Here is a 17,292-nt window from a genome sequence, read left to right as displayed (position 1 = left end):
TTTCCCTCCTCCTCCTCCCTCTGAGGTCTTTCCTGGGAGGTTCGCTGCTGCCCTTTGCAAGGCAGCCCTGAGCCACTGAGGCCCCTTTGCTGATCGGCTCACAGGCTGCGTCTGAATCGTTTCTCCCTTCATTCCTTTCGGCAGTTGGCCAAGGCTTCCTCTGTGTGTGTCGGGGGCTAGTGACAAGGACTAGCTTGTGACCTTGACAGGTAACCTCTAGGCTTGGTTTCCTAGGAGAGGGTTGGACCAGCCCTTAACTAAATTTCCTGTGGCCCAGAAGTTGCCTCCCAACGAAGGGGGCATTTTTAGACCTCCCCTCGGGTACACCAGTGGCTGGAGCATGAGGCAGAGCTGCAGGGCAGGGGTCTCTCCGGCCCTCCTGGTTTGAGACGTGCGCTAGACGTGCTCTGCCATCTTCTCCTTTCTGGTTTGATCCAAACAAGCCCCTGGAGGAGGTCAGTGGTGCTCCACGCCAGTGGCACAGAAGGTGAAAATTTCTCCTTTGTCCATTTTGTCTTCACTTTCTTAGTCTACAGAATTGCTTAATTGCTTCATCTTAAAAGTGAGGTGGGGTTGAGGGGAGTGGCCCTAAGGCCTGTGGAATGGAACCCAGACAGGCAAATCCACCCCCACTGAGAATTGTTGGCAGTAGCTTCCTGCCTCTCAGCTGGCGTATGCCAAACCCAGTGGGCAACTGGCGGCCTTTGACCTTTCACAACACCCTTGTTATTTTTGAGCAGGTAAGGGGGGAAAAAAAAAACTATAACAACCATTCTTCTACGTAAAATCGGAAAAGCTTTTTAATTGGCTAAGAAATAGCCAAAGCTATTAAACACAGCTACCATCCAAAGGGATGAGTAACCGATAACTCTAGCAAAGAATAACAAAAGAGATTCAAAACCAAAAATAAAACCTACCAGGATTTATGTTGGCCTTGGGGAGGATGTGTTTCCTGATGATGAAGTCTTTGCTGAGAACATTTTTGCCACTTCCCTTTAGGAATGGTTTTCAGAAGGATACACACACACACACACACACACACACACACACACACACACACACACAATACCAGAAGACTGACCTCATTCCTTATATAGTCATAACTTATGCTTCACTCCAGATGGTAAAATCCAGCTTGATTCAGCCTCCTTGCTCACCAGACTTGGTTGCTTTCCCAAATCAATGCATCCTCAGAGTAAGCCAAGTTGCTACCAATCAGGATACTCAAAAGGAAGCAATTGCCAGATGGTTGGGAAGTGGCTGGAGCGGGGGGTAGGGGGCCAGCAACGAGAAATGTCTGGCCTAACATGGTGAGTGCAGTAGCCAGTGGCATGTGTTCGGGCTCAGACATCCCTCACATTCCCTTTCGGGCTCACCTCTCACTATGACAAAAATTCTGAAGCACAGGTCAAATCATTTTAACAGTCAAGAGCATTAATCCTTAATATTTGACTTTTGGATGCCTTTAGGGGTGAGTAGTAGCAGATCTAGCCATGATTATGTTTGGCTTGGGTTGACAGTAGTGAAAATAAGTTTATATTCACTGAACGTGCATCAGATGGAGCTGGGCTGGAGTTTATTTGATGTGCCCCCCTTTCCGAGCCCGCAGAACTTACCGACTTGGATACTAGCGCATGAGAAACAGCCGTTTGGAGAGCTGCTTTTGGAGTGGAGGTGACCGGTTTTCAGTTTTTTAAATCATTTCCTGACATTGGAAACTACTGTTCAGATTGCATCCTTGCCTTGCTTGAAGCTGGAACACAGACACGCCACCATCCTTACCAACACAGATATGTATCTTCCCAGAACCAAGGACCAGCCTCAAAGCTTCCAGGTTTAGCCTGGGAAGTGGAATCCATGCTCCCGAGGGCTCCCTGCCCTGGACACTGTTGCTTTCCGTTCAGTTCCTTAGCCTCCTGGGAGCACTGCTGCTCTATTTCACCCTGGCTCCTGTGCGATTTTTATCTCCCTCCGATAGCTGCAGCTGTAACGTTTGCAAAAAGACTTCAATAACAAGGAGAACTAAATAATCCAAGCAAGAATGGCATTAAAACAGACCTAGTTTCTCAAAGTCGAGTTTTCTTTGGGTCTGTGCATGACTAGATCACTGGTTGAAGCCTGGGGGATTGTGGGTTTAGTTTTACAGAAAGAGGCGGCCATACACAGCTGTGCTCTGGGCTAACAGGAACAGTGGAACCAGGAAAAGCCTGCAAGGTACCGGGTGGTACTCTTGAGCCCCAGCTTAGCAGCAGTGGCAGGCCCTGTGCGAGGGGGTTTTCAGACAGACCCAAAGAAGGAGCTTCTCTTGAGTGAAGGGTGATACATGAGATCCCCACACCCCGTCACGCACACACTCCATCCCCTCCCTGCTCTGCGGTGACAGCCTTCTGTCCTACAGCTGTGGTGGCCTCGCTTCACCTGAGAAATAAACATGTGACTGCATAGGTTTTTAACCAGATGTACTTGAAGTTCAAATCACTGGGCAGTCTGGAAGTTCCAAATCAGTGACTCTCTGATTGCAGGACTTAATTCACATGAAGTTCAATTCCAGTAAACGATACTAGTGAACACTACCAGTAGACCCCTGTTACAACAAAGATACTGTAGTCTCTTGTGCTGCTGCTTCTTTAAGATAGATTTACTCAGATGAGTTGGGTTGTAATTAGACATGTGAAACATTTAGCTCTATCATTCCTCCTCTGTCCTTTTCCTTTAGAACTCATGAAAATAAAAAATTGAAAATATCCTTTATTTCTAGGGTTCTTGATTCTCTTAAGACTTTGGGGCTGGACTGGGAAACAAAAGAGGTAAGACTGAAATAACAGAATCCTAAACAGACCTTTGACCAGGACTCTGATAAACAAAGCAATGAGTGATACCAGCTAATGTGCTTTACAGTGTAAAGCCATTGCTTTGTACTTAGTCAGAGAATCCCGCAGACTTCTCTGTAGTGGTACGGGCTGGAAACACTTTCAGGAAGTCTTCCTGTCCCCCCACCCCTTAACATCCTTGCAGATTTCCTTAATGCGGCTTCCAGCCTTACCACAGCCAAAGTTCCCCCTTTACCCCACCCGTACGTTTTGAAATTATTTTGTCTACATAATTATTTGGGCTTTTCTCACTTTTTATAGATCAAAACCCAAACTGCATATAAATGACACTTCAGTTTTTAAAAGAACAGAAAGCATAACTGCTCATCTCTGCTAACAAGTACTACCAGATAGTCCGTAACACTAAGCTGATTGAATTCCCGTCTTAGGCAGAGATGCTCGATTTAGGTTGCTGTGCACTCTTGGTATGGCTATGGGATAGACGGTTACCTTGGGGCTTTTTTGACTATTTGAAAATGGCTCACGGGGTCCTATGGGGTGAACCTCTGGGTCCCGGGGGCTCTCGGAAGGGACCACTACCATACAATCACTTCCTGGAACAGATTCTGTACCCATTTCCCCCTGTGCTTCTGCTTCCTTGAAAAGTAAGGGAGGGACTTCCCTGGCGGTCCAGTGGTTAGGACTCCAAGCTCTCACTGCCAAGGACGCGGGTTCAATCCCTGGTCAGGGAGCTAAGATCCCACAAGCTGTGTGGCACGGCCAAATAAAAAAAAAAAAAGAAAGAAAGAAAGAAAAGAAAAGTAAGGGAGGAGCCCACCAGAAAGAGCCAGGCAGACACGGGATTCTGAGGTTTCAGAATTCTAGTCCAGGTTTGGCCAGTGTCTAGCTGTGTGACTCTGGACACTTCACCAAACTGCTCTTCACCTCAGCAGCTTCATCTGCAAACATTTTGGAGGAGGGAGTCTTTAAGTTCTCTTTAAGCTCTAAGCAGTTGTGAGAGCAGAAATAATCCGAAATTATCCTTACCATATCTGGTATCACGCAGGGAGCACAAGTCCCATGCTGGTTGGTGTCATGCTGTGAGGATGGTCAGGAAAAGACATGAAGAAATTCATCCCTGGGGTCACACTGAATTTGATACAGCATCTAGGACTTTGGACCAGCAGCTCTGAAACCACAAGTTGAGCAAAGTGGCTCATCTCTCTGAGTCTTACGTACTCTTGTTGGTACGGATGAAATCTCAGGGCCCCAAGACTTGAAAATACTCCCTCTGGAGACTCCGGATGGATGTTCTCCAAGGGGGAAATAGTACCTTTATTGTGACCCAAGTAATGAGCTTTAAAAATGTTTCAGAAGCTATTCATCCAAATGAGCATTGCCTCTCAAAGTAGCTGCCTTGGAAACTACTAATTCCATTGTTTCAGCCACGGTGAAAACACAGGTTGGAACTCCCTTTAGAGGCTCTCCAGACCTGCTCAGATCAGCCTAAAAGAACCAAGCTTATTGCTTCTCAGCCACAAACAGAATTTGGGGGTCCCAAATAGAATTACATCACTTGACCAATTTTTGTCACCTGTCCTGATTCTAAACGCCCCTTCAAAGAATAGAAATTTGCCATCATGAAGAGCTATTGAAGAAAGGACTGTAGGCTCTGAAAGCTGATTTCAGTGGAGGAAGCAGATCGATGGGAAATATTTTCAGGTCTTTTACTGCTGTCACACTGATGGGGACAGCATGCCATGGTGTAGTTGTGGTGTGTTTTCTTACGTCCATCAAATGACCTTGGTGTCTTCCCTCACTACCCAGCCGCGTTGATGAGGTTTGAGAGGCGCTGCAGGTTATGGGACCGGAAAAGGTTCCTGCTTGGAGAATGCTTGAAGAAAGTCATTTCTGCAATTTAGGGCAGTGTTTTTTTGTTTTTTTTAATTTTTGGAGTCCCAGACCTCTCTGAAAATGTAACAAAATCCATGACCACTTTCCTAGAAAGGTACACATATATGAGTGGTAAACATACACCACTCACAATTTCAGGGGTTCTATGAACTCTGGAAACTTCTCCATATTCCCCAGGTTAAGAATGCCTACACTCAGACTCCAGTTTAGTCCAGGGCTGCAAGGCTGTGTTGGTCAAACTGACCAGGTCAGGTCCATCTGACCAGGATGTCCCGGTACTTGGGACCCAGAGCAAACCTTGCCATTTAGCTATGAAGTAAAGCAGTGGGACAGTCCCAGGGCAGTTGTCAAGGCCCCTGGAGCTGCCTCTAGGCCCCCCTGGAGGTCCTGCAACCTAAAATCTAGCAGTTTGCACAGGGACAGGGCTGAGGAATTCCTGGTAGCCCCTTCCTTACAGGAGGGTTTGGGCCTGGAGTCTGTGGGAGTACAGCGGGGGTTACAGGACACGAGCTGCTAAGGACTGGGGGTAGTATTGCTGAGGTTTCCTTCCTCAGCTGACCAGGGCAAGTCGAATTGAAGGGAAATAACCCCACTAGGAAAAAGGATGCCTGGATTGGGAGGCCATGCCTGACTCATTTACAGATCATGAGGGGGTCTCAGAGATCATCGGGTCCAAATCCTCTTGTCCCACCATCGTCGAGAGAACTTGCCCAAGGCCACAGAGCTGGCATGAGGAAGAGGGGCACTTACTGAGCACCTACCCTCACTAAGGAGGCCGAAACTGGCATAAAGTTACCTCCCTTGCAGTTAATGCGCTCACCATTTGGGGGCGCCGGCGTTCTCTTCCTTGTGGCCTTCAGAATGCGACAGCCTGATTTTCAAACATTCAATCTGAGACCACCCCGGAAATTGTGCTAAAAAAACACCTGCCACTTACCAAGCACTCCTGCAAATCAGCTGCGCTACTAAGTAGCTTTATACATCCATTAAAACTTTCCTACATCCTCACAACCACGTTTTGCACACGAAGAAGATACAGCCCATGGATTTTAAGTAGCTCCCTTAGGCCACAGAACTAGTACATGCAGAACCAGGATTCAAACCTGACTGCAGAATCTGAGCTTTTACACCGCCCCCCTGCCTCTCCCAAAGAGTGGAAACCTAAAAGCTGAAACCCCCGCACAACCTGGGGTCCCACTCCAAGATGAAGTCTTTCAACGTCTTTCTAGAAGTTGGGGAGAATCCTTGGTTCCGAATTCTCCAATTTAGACATGATGAAAGAAGGCCCTAGAACCACTGGAAAACAGGGCTCACCGTCCACAGTCACACGTCCAAAAAAGAGGGGCAACTGGAATGGACCCAGGAGCCTCACTCTCAGCCCTCCAGGCTCCCCAGGGGTTCCTAGAGACACATGAAACCTCCTCCATGTGGTTCAGGACCCCAAGCTCATTCACTGGCATCCTCACCACATCCTACTGCTTTTCTCCATCACATACTTTCTTGCTTTAATCGATGTTCATGGTCATTGTAACTTTAACCCTGTTTAAGATTCACCGGTACAAAGGGAGAGGGAGAAATTGGCTCCATGGCCCTTAGAAAACTGGCTGCTGAGGCCCAGGCTCCTGTGGGCTTTGAGGTTGCCCCCCGTCCCCGTCCAGGACGCAACTAATAATAACTAAGAACATATTGATGTATCGCTATATGTCAGGCTAAGTGCTAAGAGATTCAGGTGAATCATCTCAGTAAATCCCACCATAACCCAGTGAGGTAGGCATTTCACTGCATTTTACAGACGAAGAAACTAAGGTATGGAAAGGTTAAATTACTCGCCCAGCTCTGCCCACTGAGCGGTGGGATTTGGACTCAGGTAGTCTGATGCAGCAACAGTGCTCTTCACCGCTATTCTGTAGAGTTGCGCTTCTGGAAGCTTGCCCTTCTCCAGGCAGATTCTCCAGCTTTATTGTCTTAGAATGGTGATTGCATACATTTGCACCACACTTTACAGTTTATGAGTTTCGTATCTAAGATCTAATTTAGCCATTCTTTCAAAGAATATTTACTAAGTGCCCACCAACTGCCAACCACTGTGCTCCTAAGTCCTCGCTGCTCCACCTTGTGTCCCTGGACCTCCAGCAGCAGCATTCGGGAGCTTGTGGGAAAGGCAAAATCTTGGGCCCTGCTACAAACCTTGCTTTGTGATATTTCCATAATAACACCATGAAATAGCGACCCCACTTCATGCTGAATAGATTCAGAGGTACTGTGACTTGCTTGTCTCCCCATAACTACTATTGAGGCAATATATGTAAGGAGCTTAGAACACTGCATGTGCTCAGCAAACAACGGCTATACTGTAAACGACAGAGGTAAGCTGTGAACCACATGGTTGCTCAACTCTACAACCCTTCGGCCTCAGAAGAGCCCTCTTAGGCACCAGGCATTCAGTCCAAGAGGTGAGGCAAGGACTGTGGCTCTGGCTTCCTTCCCAGCTCAGCCAGAGTCTACAGAATGGGGAGTTAGGTGCTCCAGAAGCTACTGTTAGGGTGTGCTTGATCCTATAGCAGGTGGCATCCTGTGGTGGGTATGTTGTTCCCAGAAGAGGCCAGGTACAGAAAGAGGGAGACTAGAAGGCCCAGGGGGGATGGAAACACCATCCCCTCAAACCTCATCCCCCCTCCAGGGCTCCTCTGTGCTGAGCACCCTCAGTAGCCCAGACCTTCCAGCCTTCCTCTCCTCACTTCCTGCCCTAGCCGGTTCAGTAGAAGGGCCACCTGTACTGCTCCGGCTGGATCAGCAGGACACAACCTGGGGAGGGACTGGGCCTGTCTCCCTGTGCTGGCCAAGACCTCCCCAGGGCCCTCTCAGCTATGGTCCCTGGTGCCTGCCATCCGGATCAGCTTCCCCAAATTTCCCTGCTGACTTCTTGGAAAGTGCTGGCTCCCCATCCTCTCTGGAGAATTAACAACAATGGAACATTCTTATTTTAAAATAGTCTACTATTTTATCTTTTTTATTGTCTGGAAAAATTTAATATTACCTTTAAAGCAAAATTTGCTTATGGTAAAAATTCAAATAATAATATTCAAATCCTATAAAGTAAAAAAAAAAAAAAAAAATCCCACCGTTTAAAAACTTCATGAGATTTCTTGACAACCTGTTTCCTTTTCTCAATTACCTCGCTGGGCTCGGAGGCCCAGCAAAACCAAAGGCTTGCCTTTGCCTGACCACCTAAATTTCTCCTATTCAACAACTTAATTTTCTCTATCTTCGTAAGACAATAAACGTTCCAAACGCGGTTTGCTTCTTCCCCCCACCGTCTGCTCAGACTCACTCTCTCTCCACCCTTTAGCCTCGACACTCGGCATTGGCCCAGCGTCCAGCGACCTCCTTAGGGGAGGCACTCCGCACCCTCACCAGCTCTCCCAAGGGCGAGACCCCAGTCCCGCCTCCCAGGACAGAGCCCCGCACCTGTTTGGACAACGAAATCCCGAACCCCACCCGCGCAGGGCGAGCCCCGCCTCCTACGCTCACCGGGGGCGGAGCCCCGAGCTACCCCACCCCCTCGAGGGAGGAGCCTCGCTCTACCCACTCCCCACCTCCAGTCAGAGCTCCGCTTCCCTCACGCCTCCCCCACCCGCCTACGACAGAGTCCAGCGCGCACCCCGGGAGGAATCCGCGCGCACACCGGGCGCCGGGTGTTCCACGGCCCGCGCGGAGGTGGTCTGCGGCCCTCGCAGGCGCTGGGGTCCCGGGGTCTGCGGGCGGGGAGCCGGTAAGTCCCGCCGCGAGTCCCGCTGCGGCGTCGCGGGACGTGCGCGGGTGGGGAGGGGGCGGAGCGGCGCGTCCTCGGCTGTAGCGGGTCCACTTCCCCCGTCGGAAATTCAGGGCTTTCCCCAGCTTTACCCTCGTCACCTTGTTACCGGCGTGAAAACTCAGTTACCGAACCTTTTAGAAGCGTCCCTCATGGAAACGCGCAGCCCGGGTTGAATTTTTCTTTCTGTTTTGGCTGTTTACCACTTTTTAACATCCCCCGCCCCCGCACTCCCGACCGAGGCTCCTGCAGTGACAGTCAGTCCCGTCTCTGCACCCGCTTCTCCCCCCATCACCCCGAGAAGGCGCTGGGCAAAGCAGGCATTTTAGACTCTCCCGGGGGTGGGGGCGGCGGTGACGCCCTCTCCTCTGTCAGTGTGGTCCGCTAGCCAGCCCCTTACCAGCCTCGCGCGGTTAACGAGGGTGCGCGGGGTGTCCCCTCGGGACCTGTGTCCCTTCGGTTTCTTATCTTTTAAGGCTGTGGTAGAGGCAGCTCGCTGCCCAGCTTTCCATTTCCATAAATAAACCCGAGAAAGAAACATGCCCTTGTGTCGAAAGATTTTAAGCATCAGAGGCATTTCAGAGGGGAGCTTTTCCAGAAGCTTCCACGGTTGGAGAGACCAGGGCGCAAAGCTGGTTGAGGTTCAGGTCGGCTGCACTGTGGCCAGTCTTCCTGCAGCCCCGCAGTTTTGTCAGGAGAGCCTCTCGAGTGACTTGAAGGTCTGATTAGGGGCAATTGTACTACATTTTAGTGAGTCTAAAGCACCATCAAATTAAAAATACATATTATGGAACGTGCTGCTAATTAAACTCTGAGAAAGCATGGACTGTAAGAGGCACCGCCATTTCAGAGATTTTTAAATATTACTTAAAGTTACTGAAATGCAGTAGCTACCACTGTGCCAGGAAACTGCTTAGTTCTTTGGGTTTTCATCATAACTTGCAGTCTTGTGCAGGTGAGGAAACAGGTGGATAAGTAGGGTAAGGGTGGGGGGAATGCCTTCTGTGTCTTAGAAGCTGGGGTGCCGAGCGCTCAGGCCCAAACATATGAATACCTCCCGCACAAGCTCGCAGTGAACTTGGATGATTTGGGCAGGAAGAGGTGGGGGGTCACAGGTCACCCTACATCACCGTTAAAATGGAACCCCAGCTGTTTCTCAGTTACCAGGGATAATCTCTAGGTAAGCCGGATGTGGCGTCTCCCAGATCTGACCTGACATGACCCCGTGTCTGCACCTGTCATGATTCTGAGCTTTGCATTGTCACATACGCAGTGCTGCTACTAGCGGGGTGGTCCTGGCAGGGCTGGATCTGCATCTGTATCTGTGTCCCTTACAGCCTTCTCTACCTCAACCATCTCTCCACTGAAAGAGGGGAGATAAAGCAGCAGCAGTGGGCTGGAATGATTGGTTTGGGGAGGCAGAAGGAGGACAGAGAAAGCCTGGAGATGAGTTAGGACCACAGTCCAGGCAACAAGTAACAAGAGTGGGCTCCCGTCCAGGCTGCCACAGGATCAAAGCGGAGGGCGCTTGTGGTGTGATGCCTGGCACACTGTTGGTGCTGCCTGAAGAAAGGCGAGAGGGGCTGGGATGGGGTAACTGTTCTCAGGAAGCTGGCTCACAGCCTGCCGCATGGGGGCTTTCTCTTTGATCCGACCCCGCCTTCCCAACACATTCCCTTTTTGGCCGTATATGCTCTTAAAGTTGATGGCAGAAAACCCCCCAAAAACGGCTGCGTGGAGCTTGGCACCCATCAGAAATGCTAGAGAAACCAGCTAAGTCAGTGGCCTCTTTTCCACATTTCTGCCGGCAGGGATGCCGGAGGGGCCGTCTGTGAGGAAGTTTCACCATCTGGTCTCCCCCTTCGTGGGGCAGCAGGTGGTCAAGACAGGGGGCAGCAGTAAGAAGCTGAACCCTGCCGGCTTCCAGTGCCTGTGGCTGCAGGACACCCAGGTGAGTTCATCATCTTCTGACAGGCTCGTTCCACAGCTCACCCCAGCGGGCCGACTCCATCAGCACACCCTGTACCGCCGCTAAATTTATGCTGTCACTTCCTGGAGCCTGAGGTGACCATGCTGGGACTCCACCCAGCTCCACTTCTGACATTTCTCAGCCTCGGGTGAGCAGCACAGTGGCCTGTGGAACTATAAAAAATACATGTGCACGAGCTGGGTATTCACATTCAGCGTCTGGAGTGGTGGTGATGACTCCGGCAGACTCTGATGTGCACCTTTGTTTGGAAACCGTGTTTAATTCTATGGGGCCAGCAAGGAGGTGAGGAAAGAGCATAGCCTTCTGACCTGGGTTTCAGCCTGGCTCACCTTTGCTCTGAGCATGAGTCAGAATTTCCTAAGGCAGCAGTCCCCAACCTTTTTGCCACCAGGAACCAGTTTCGTGGAAGACAATTTTTCCACGGATGGCGGGGGCGGCGGGGTGGGGGGGGATGCTTCAGGTGGTAATGTGAGCGATGGGGAGCTGCAGATGAAGCTTCGCTGGCTCTTCCGCCCGCCGCTCCCCTCCTGCTGTGCGGCCTGGTTCCTAACAGGCCGCGGCCCGGCCCGGTACCGGGGGTTGGGGACCCCTGCCCTAAGGGGCTCGCAGAGCTCTTTGTGGTCTGACTCATGCCTCCCTCTCTGGCCTGCAGTTCACCCTGCCCCAGATCTCTCTCCAGTCATTTTGAACTATCTAGAGCTCCTCTCACAGTCCTTCATGGTCGACGTGCTGCTCCCCTGTGCGTGCAGGTCTTCCTTTTTCTCCCAGCTCCACCCCCATTCCTGTCCCTTCATGTTACCATGGTAACTCCTGGTCTCCTTCTGCATTCAGCCTTGCCATCACATCCTCTGAGAAGCCTGCCCTGACTGCTCTGAGTTGGAGAAGAGACTGCTGTGCTTCCCGGGCACCCTGTACCTCTTGTTGGATGCTCACTGCTGAATTTGTCCTGCCTGTTGAGTGGAGGAGACAAACAGGGCAGGGGCTGTGACCTCAGCAATATTGTATTCCTGGCACCTAACTGAGTGCCTGGCACTTAGGAGGCATTTGGTAATTGGTGGTAGAGAAACCAAGGATTTCTGCTGCTGCTTAGCTGTGTGTTTCTAAGCAAGTTACATAACCTCTTAGCTCTAGTGTCTGCTAGAGTTGTAAAATGGGGATAAACACCTACCAGTTAAAATTGTTGAATTAAGCCGACTTTATGCCTGGCACATAATAGGTGCTCAGTAAATATTAGTTCTCTGTCTTCCACCTTGCCCTTCTCTCTCTCTCTCATACACACACACACACACACACACACACACAGAGGCTATAAAACCATTCTTGGTTAAAACTGGAAGAGGTCTGTAAGAGGTCTGCTACAACTTCATGTGTGTTTTCTGCATTTGGAGGTGGGGCTCAGGGAGGGGGAGCGGTTAGCCCAAGCCGACGTAGCTAGCAAGGGACAAAGACTGGAGCACAGGCCCCCTGACCTCCAGGTTTGTGCTGTTCCCGTGAGAGCACCTGGACTCTTTGTCCAGACTGTCCTGCAGAGTTTGCAGGACAGGATTAATGTCCCTTTGTCTCTGGGTCCCAGTGGCCGGGATCTTAGCACCTGCCTTCACAGAGCTGGCTTGCAGAAAATATTTACTCAATAGCTGAGTGGACAGAAGAATGTGAGGCAAGGGAGCCTTGAGATGGATCTGGGCACTGGTTTCCCAGTAAACCAAGGCAGGGGTCAGTGTTGAGAGCCCAGAAGCCTAAGGGAGGTGGCCTTGGGGAGCCGCCTGGCATTTGGGTCCCCATCAGTGGGCTCCCTTTCTGTTCCTCTGTCCGTGGGTCCTATTCTCAGGATCTGAGAGTTGAATTTGGAAGTTTAGACCTGTGTCCCTAAATGGGAAGCTGTTAGGTTACAGTGAATGGAGGAAGGGAGCGTGTGATTAAGGCCCAGCTGGGGGCCTCGACATAGAAGAGGTCCTGTGGCCTGGAGAAAAAGCCTTCATGATGGAGATGGGACTTGAGTTGGACCTTGAAGGATGGAGGACTTAAGTGGGTCAAAAGGGGAAGAAAGGGCATTTCAGGTTTGAGAATCAGTTACAGATTCAAAAATGGAGGTGGAATGAGCAGGGTGGGCTCGTGAGGCAGAGGAAGGTTGGCTCCACTCTGTGCCAGCTGTTTATCTGGCATGGCCCTTCACTGTCCTTCCTTATAAGCTCTCCAGTTTCTGTGTCAGGAATTATGTATAATTGCTCATAACAGACTCAGAAGAGTGGCTTATACAAGTCAGGAGGTTTTTTTCCCCCTTCCCATAATGGGAAGTCCAGAGGAGGCGATCCAGGGTGGTGTAGGAGTGACACGAGATCACTGGGGCCCAAGCTCCTGCTCTTCTCTCCCTGGGGTGTAGCCCTCATCCTCATGATGATGATGATAACATGGCAGCTGGGATTCCAGCCATTACATCCACATTCCAGGCAGGAAGAAAAGGCAGGAGAGAGCTGGAAACTGGTTCATTCATTTTAAAGAGATTTCCTGGAAACCACATTTGACCATTCCTGCACAATCTCACTGGCTTCCCCATCTGTAAGGGAGGCTGGGAGATGTAGGTTTTTAGCTGAGTATGTTGACGTTCCTGTAAATCAGTAGATTTGTTGGTAGGGAGGAGGGGAGAGAGGGATATTGGGAGGCAGTCTCTCCACACTTGGTCCCATATCATCTTCTCTTTTGTTTTAGCCTCTCATTTTGCAGAGCACACACTCCAGAGCTGCCTAAGAAAGCTTTAGGGGTGGGAGGTAAATATTGAGTCCTTTCCACCTGTTAATGTTTCTGTCCCATCCTAGTCTGGGTGGGTGGGACATATGGAGATCAAATCCCACTGTATACTTAGACTTTATATCAGTCCTCCAATTAAAAAATATTTACAGCTTTGTTGAGGTGTAATTCACATCACATCCAGTTCCCCCATTTCAAGTGTACAATTCAGTTTCTTGACACAGAGTTGTGCAACCGTCACCATAATCAACTTCAGAACATTTCATCACCCCCAAAAGAAGCCTTGTGCCCATTAGTCCTTTCCCTTTCACCCCAACTCTCCACCCCCAGCCCTAAGCGACCCTTTTACTCTATTTTCTATCCTACAGATTTGCCTTTTCGGGGGGCATTTCACATACTTGGAATCATGCCGTGTGTGACTGGCTTCTTTCACTGAGCATAATGTTTCGTAGGTTCATCCCTGTTATAACCTGTGTCAGAACTTCATTCCTTTTAAATCCTGAATTCCATGAGGGAAGGAGCAGAGACTCACTCATCTGTGTGACCCTCAGCACCTAGCACACTGTCTGGCACGTTGTATAAACCCAGTTAGCAATTAGAACTGAACTATCCATAGTGTCAGAGGAATTTAAAAGAGGGACGGTGGAAATTGCCATTGTTGGGAAGGGTGCAAGGGTCTCCTGACCTAGGCCTTTTGACCTGGTAAATGTTTTGACCTTGAGGGTCATCTGACAAATATTTTCATCAGCCTTATTCCAACATGGATGAAGTTGCATCGAGAAAGTGTTGCCTGGAGCACATTCTCTTATGCCTACTTAATTCCTTGCTCAGGTTTTTATGTAAGCTCAGTTAAACCATTTCTGATGTGTGGCAGCAAACAGCTGTGCTCAGATTTGCAGTTAAGTTATTCTGGAATTATTTAGAAAGATAATGCCCTCTTTTGGGGAGAGGCCTTCAAAAGACTGCTCCAGTTGTTAATTTTTATACTAATTGACAAATTGTAGATCTCATCAGAACTGTGATCTTTAAGTATGTACCTTTGGTGGTCAAAATATCACAGGCAGTTCCACTATTAATGCCAGATGTTTTGGTTTTAATTCTTGGAAAGACTGCCTGAATTTCGGGTCTTGCAGAACAGGCTTATCCTGGAATCGGGCCATTTACACATTACCTGCCAGGACTAGCAATATGAAAATAGAATACTCAGTAGCTGGAGCATTCTTTTACACACATTTTCTGTGTTCATTTTCTTCTACTGAAATTGTATTGATCGTCATTTTTTATTGTGAGGTCTCTTGTGGCCATTCCTTCTATCAAATCCAATTTCAGGGGGGTGGTGAGGGCTACAGAATTTTACAGTGGGTTGTCTTTAGCTGCTGTCAATTTGTGTGTAGTGTGTATGTGTATGTATGCTGATTATTTCTAACAAAGAAAAAGTATTATGAATTGAATACAGGAATGACAATTAGTATTTACTTATTAGCTAATTCATGAAAAAATTGGGAGTATTTCCCCTCAGGTACTCTAGGGTGGCCCTGCGTCTAGCGTGCGTCTATTTCATTGCTGATCTGATTCTTCCACTTGCTTCTAATCACTTTGAAAACCATGTACTAAGTGCCCACACGGCTGGAGCAAAAAGCAAAAGGCAAGTCCCAAATATTCAAGTTGGGAAAGTTTCATGGAAGAGGCAAGAGGGGAGACATTTGCATTAGGATAAGTGTCTGTATACACTTCTTCCAGTCTTCCCCCTTCTGGGTAAGACTCAGTCTGTTTTGACTGCAGTAACAGAATACCTCGCACCAGGTGGCTTATAAACAACAGAAATTTATTTCTCACAGTCTGGAGCATGGAAAGTCCAAGGTCAGAGTGCCAGCAGATTCAGTGTCTGGTGAGGACCCACTTCCTGGTTTGTAGACAGCCATCTTTTTGCTGTGTCCTCATGTGGAAGAAGGGTTGAGGGAGCCCACTGAAGTCTCTTATAAGGGCACTAATCCCATTCAGGAGGGCTCTACCCTCACGACCTCATCACCTCCTGGAGGCCCCATCTCCAGACACCATCGCACTGGGGGTTGATTTCAACACATGAATTTTGGGAGGACACAAATAAGTCTATAGCAGAGCCTTAGATCATGTTCATCTTTTTCTAGGTCCATGGAAAGAAATTATTCCTTAGATTTGATCCAGATGAAGAAATCGTGTCCCCTGGCAACAACCCACTGTCAGAGCCTCTACAAAAAGAGTGGAAGGAAGAGGCCGGGCACCACCAGGAAGTCTCTGACCAGTCCTCCCGGTCCCCAGGAGGAGATGATGCTGTCCCCAGTGGAGATGATGGTCTGCAGTGTTTGTGGGGAGACACCCCTGCAGGAGGTGCTGAGAGGTGGCTGCAGGTCAGCTTTGGCTTGTTTGGCAGCATTTGGGTGAACGAGTTCTCCAGAGCGAAGAAAGCAAACAAGAGGGGTGACTGGAGGGACCCTGTTCCAAGGTAAGGCGTGGCTGAGCAGGCCGTGGGCTGTGACTGTCGGCAGCTGTGCGGGGTCTCTGGGGTTCGCCAGGGCTCCGCTGTGCAGGCCTGGGCCGGGCTCTGCGGGCACGCTGGGTGGTCTCCAGCAGCCTGCCGCCTAGGAGAGGGAACCCGCTTCTCTGCCCACTGAGATGGCAGGTCGACTGTGGTCTGCACCCAGAGAGGGATGGGGACCACCTGGCAGCTTAGGGAGCAGGGAGTACTTTCCCAACAAGCACAGCCCTTGAGGCTGGGAGGCCTCTGAACAACATTTTATGGCTTGACTAGTGCTCTCTGAATTTAGGGACAGAATTGCCCCAGTTTTCAGTCTGTTCATGTTGAGGAGAATATCAGTGCAGAAACTCCATGTTCAGGATTCTTTCCTTAGTGTAGATTCCCAGAGGAATCATTGCTGGTCAAAGAGAATGAACGTTCTTATTGGTAGCACTGAGTTTTTTGTGTACTTTTTATCAACGTGTAGGGGCTTTTGGACCTTGTGTGTTAACCTCTGTGATGTGTGGTGCTAGTGTTTCCAGCCTGTCTGTGTCCTTTGATGGTGTTTGTGCCTTTAGGCGTTCAGGATTTTTAGTTTGTAGTTAGTGAGTGGTCAGTATTTTCCTTGATAGCTCTTAAGTTTTATCCTCTTGCTAAAGAAGGCTCCTTCTACCTCCAAATCAAAATACTTTTCTGGTTTCATAATTATATATTTTTTCATGTCCAGAACTACAGTCTTTGTTTATGGTATTATGTAAGGCCAGTAAGATGCTTGGGACTATAAAAATAACTCAGATCGGGAGTTCCCTGGCAGTCCAATGGTTAGGACTTGGCGCTTCCACTGCCGAGGGCCTGGGTTTGATCCCGGGTCGGGGAGCTAAGATCCCGCAAGCCACATGGTGAGGCCAAAAAAAAAAGAGAGAGAGAGAAAAAAAGAAAACCTCAGACTGGCTTGAATGGTGAGGAGATTCTTTTGACTCACAGACAGTTGACCCTTGAACAACACAGGTTTGAACCGCACGGGGCCACTTACACGGGGATTTTTTCAATAGTAATGTTACATTGCTACACAACTCACTCTGAGGTTGGTTGAATCCGTGGATACGGAACTGTAACTGTGGGTACAGAGGCCGGCTGCAAGTTACGTGCGTGGATTTTCAACTATTCAGAGGGTCAGTGTCCCAACCTCCAAGTTGTTCAGGGGTCAGCCATATTAGAAGCTCAGAGGGAGTGTGGGCTGTGGCGTTGACACAGGTCCAAGCCTTTGGCTCCACATTCTTGTGATTCTCCTGACTTTGCACTTTGCCACATGTTGCTTTTGTCCTTAGACCAGCAGCAGGAGACTCCTGCAGTTCCAGGCCTTATATCCACACAAGAAAAGAGGAAGAGAGGAGAGAGAGGGTCATTTCTAAAGTTCAGATGAGCAAGGAGAGCTTTCCCCGAAACCCCCAGGAAACCTCTCATGGCCCGAAGCTGTGCTCGTGGGCTGATTCCGGACTCGGTCACCAGCCGGGGCGATTGGAACGCT

The 17,292-nt window shown here is 49.4% G+C and overlaps 1 protein-coding gene across 1 annotated transcript in view; it reads left to right on the top strand.

The window, feature by feature from the left end:
- Positions 1-10,348: 10,348 nt before the first annotated feature.
- NEIL2 (nei like DNA glycosylase 2) overlaps positions 10,349-17,292 on the top strand; it is a 12,695-nt gene continuing 5,751 nt past the window's right edge. The window contains exons 1-2 of the mRNA XM_007471126.1: positions 10,349-10,486; positions 15,418-15,752. Coding sequence (XP_007471188.1) covers positions 10,349-10,486; positions 15,418-15,752 — 473 coding nt within the window. The remainder of the gene's footprint in view (positions 10,487-15,417; positions 15,753-17,292) is intronic.

This window comes from Lipotes vexillifer, unplaced genomic scaffold, assembly GCF_000442215.2.
Source record: "Lipotes vexillifer unplaced genomic scaffold, Lipotes_vexillifer_v1.1 scaffold770, whole genome shotgun sequence".
In the NCBI taxonomy this organism is placed as follows: domain Eukaryota; kingdom Metazoa; phylum Chordata; class Mammalia; order Artiodactyla; family Lipotidae; genus Lipotes; species Lipotes vexillifer.
Note: the sequence above shows the minus strand (reverse complement) of the source record. Positions and strands in the feature narration are given on the sequence as shown.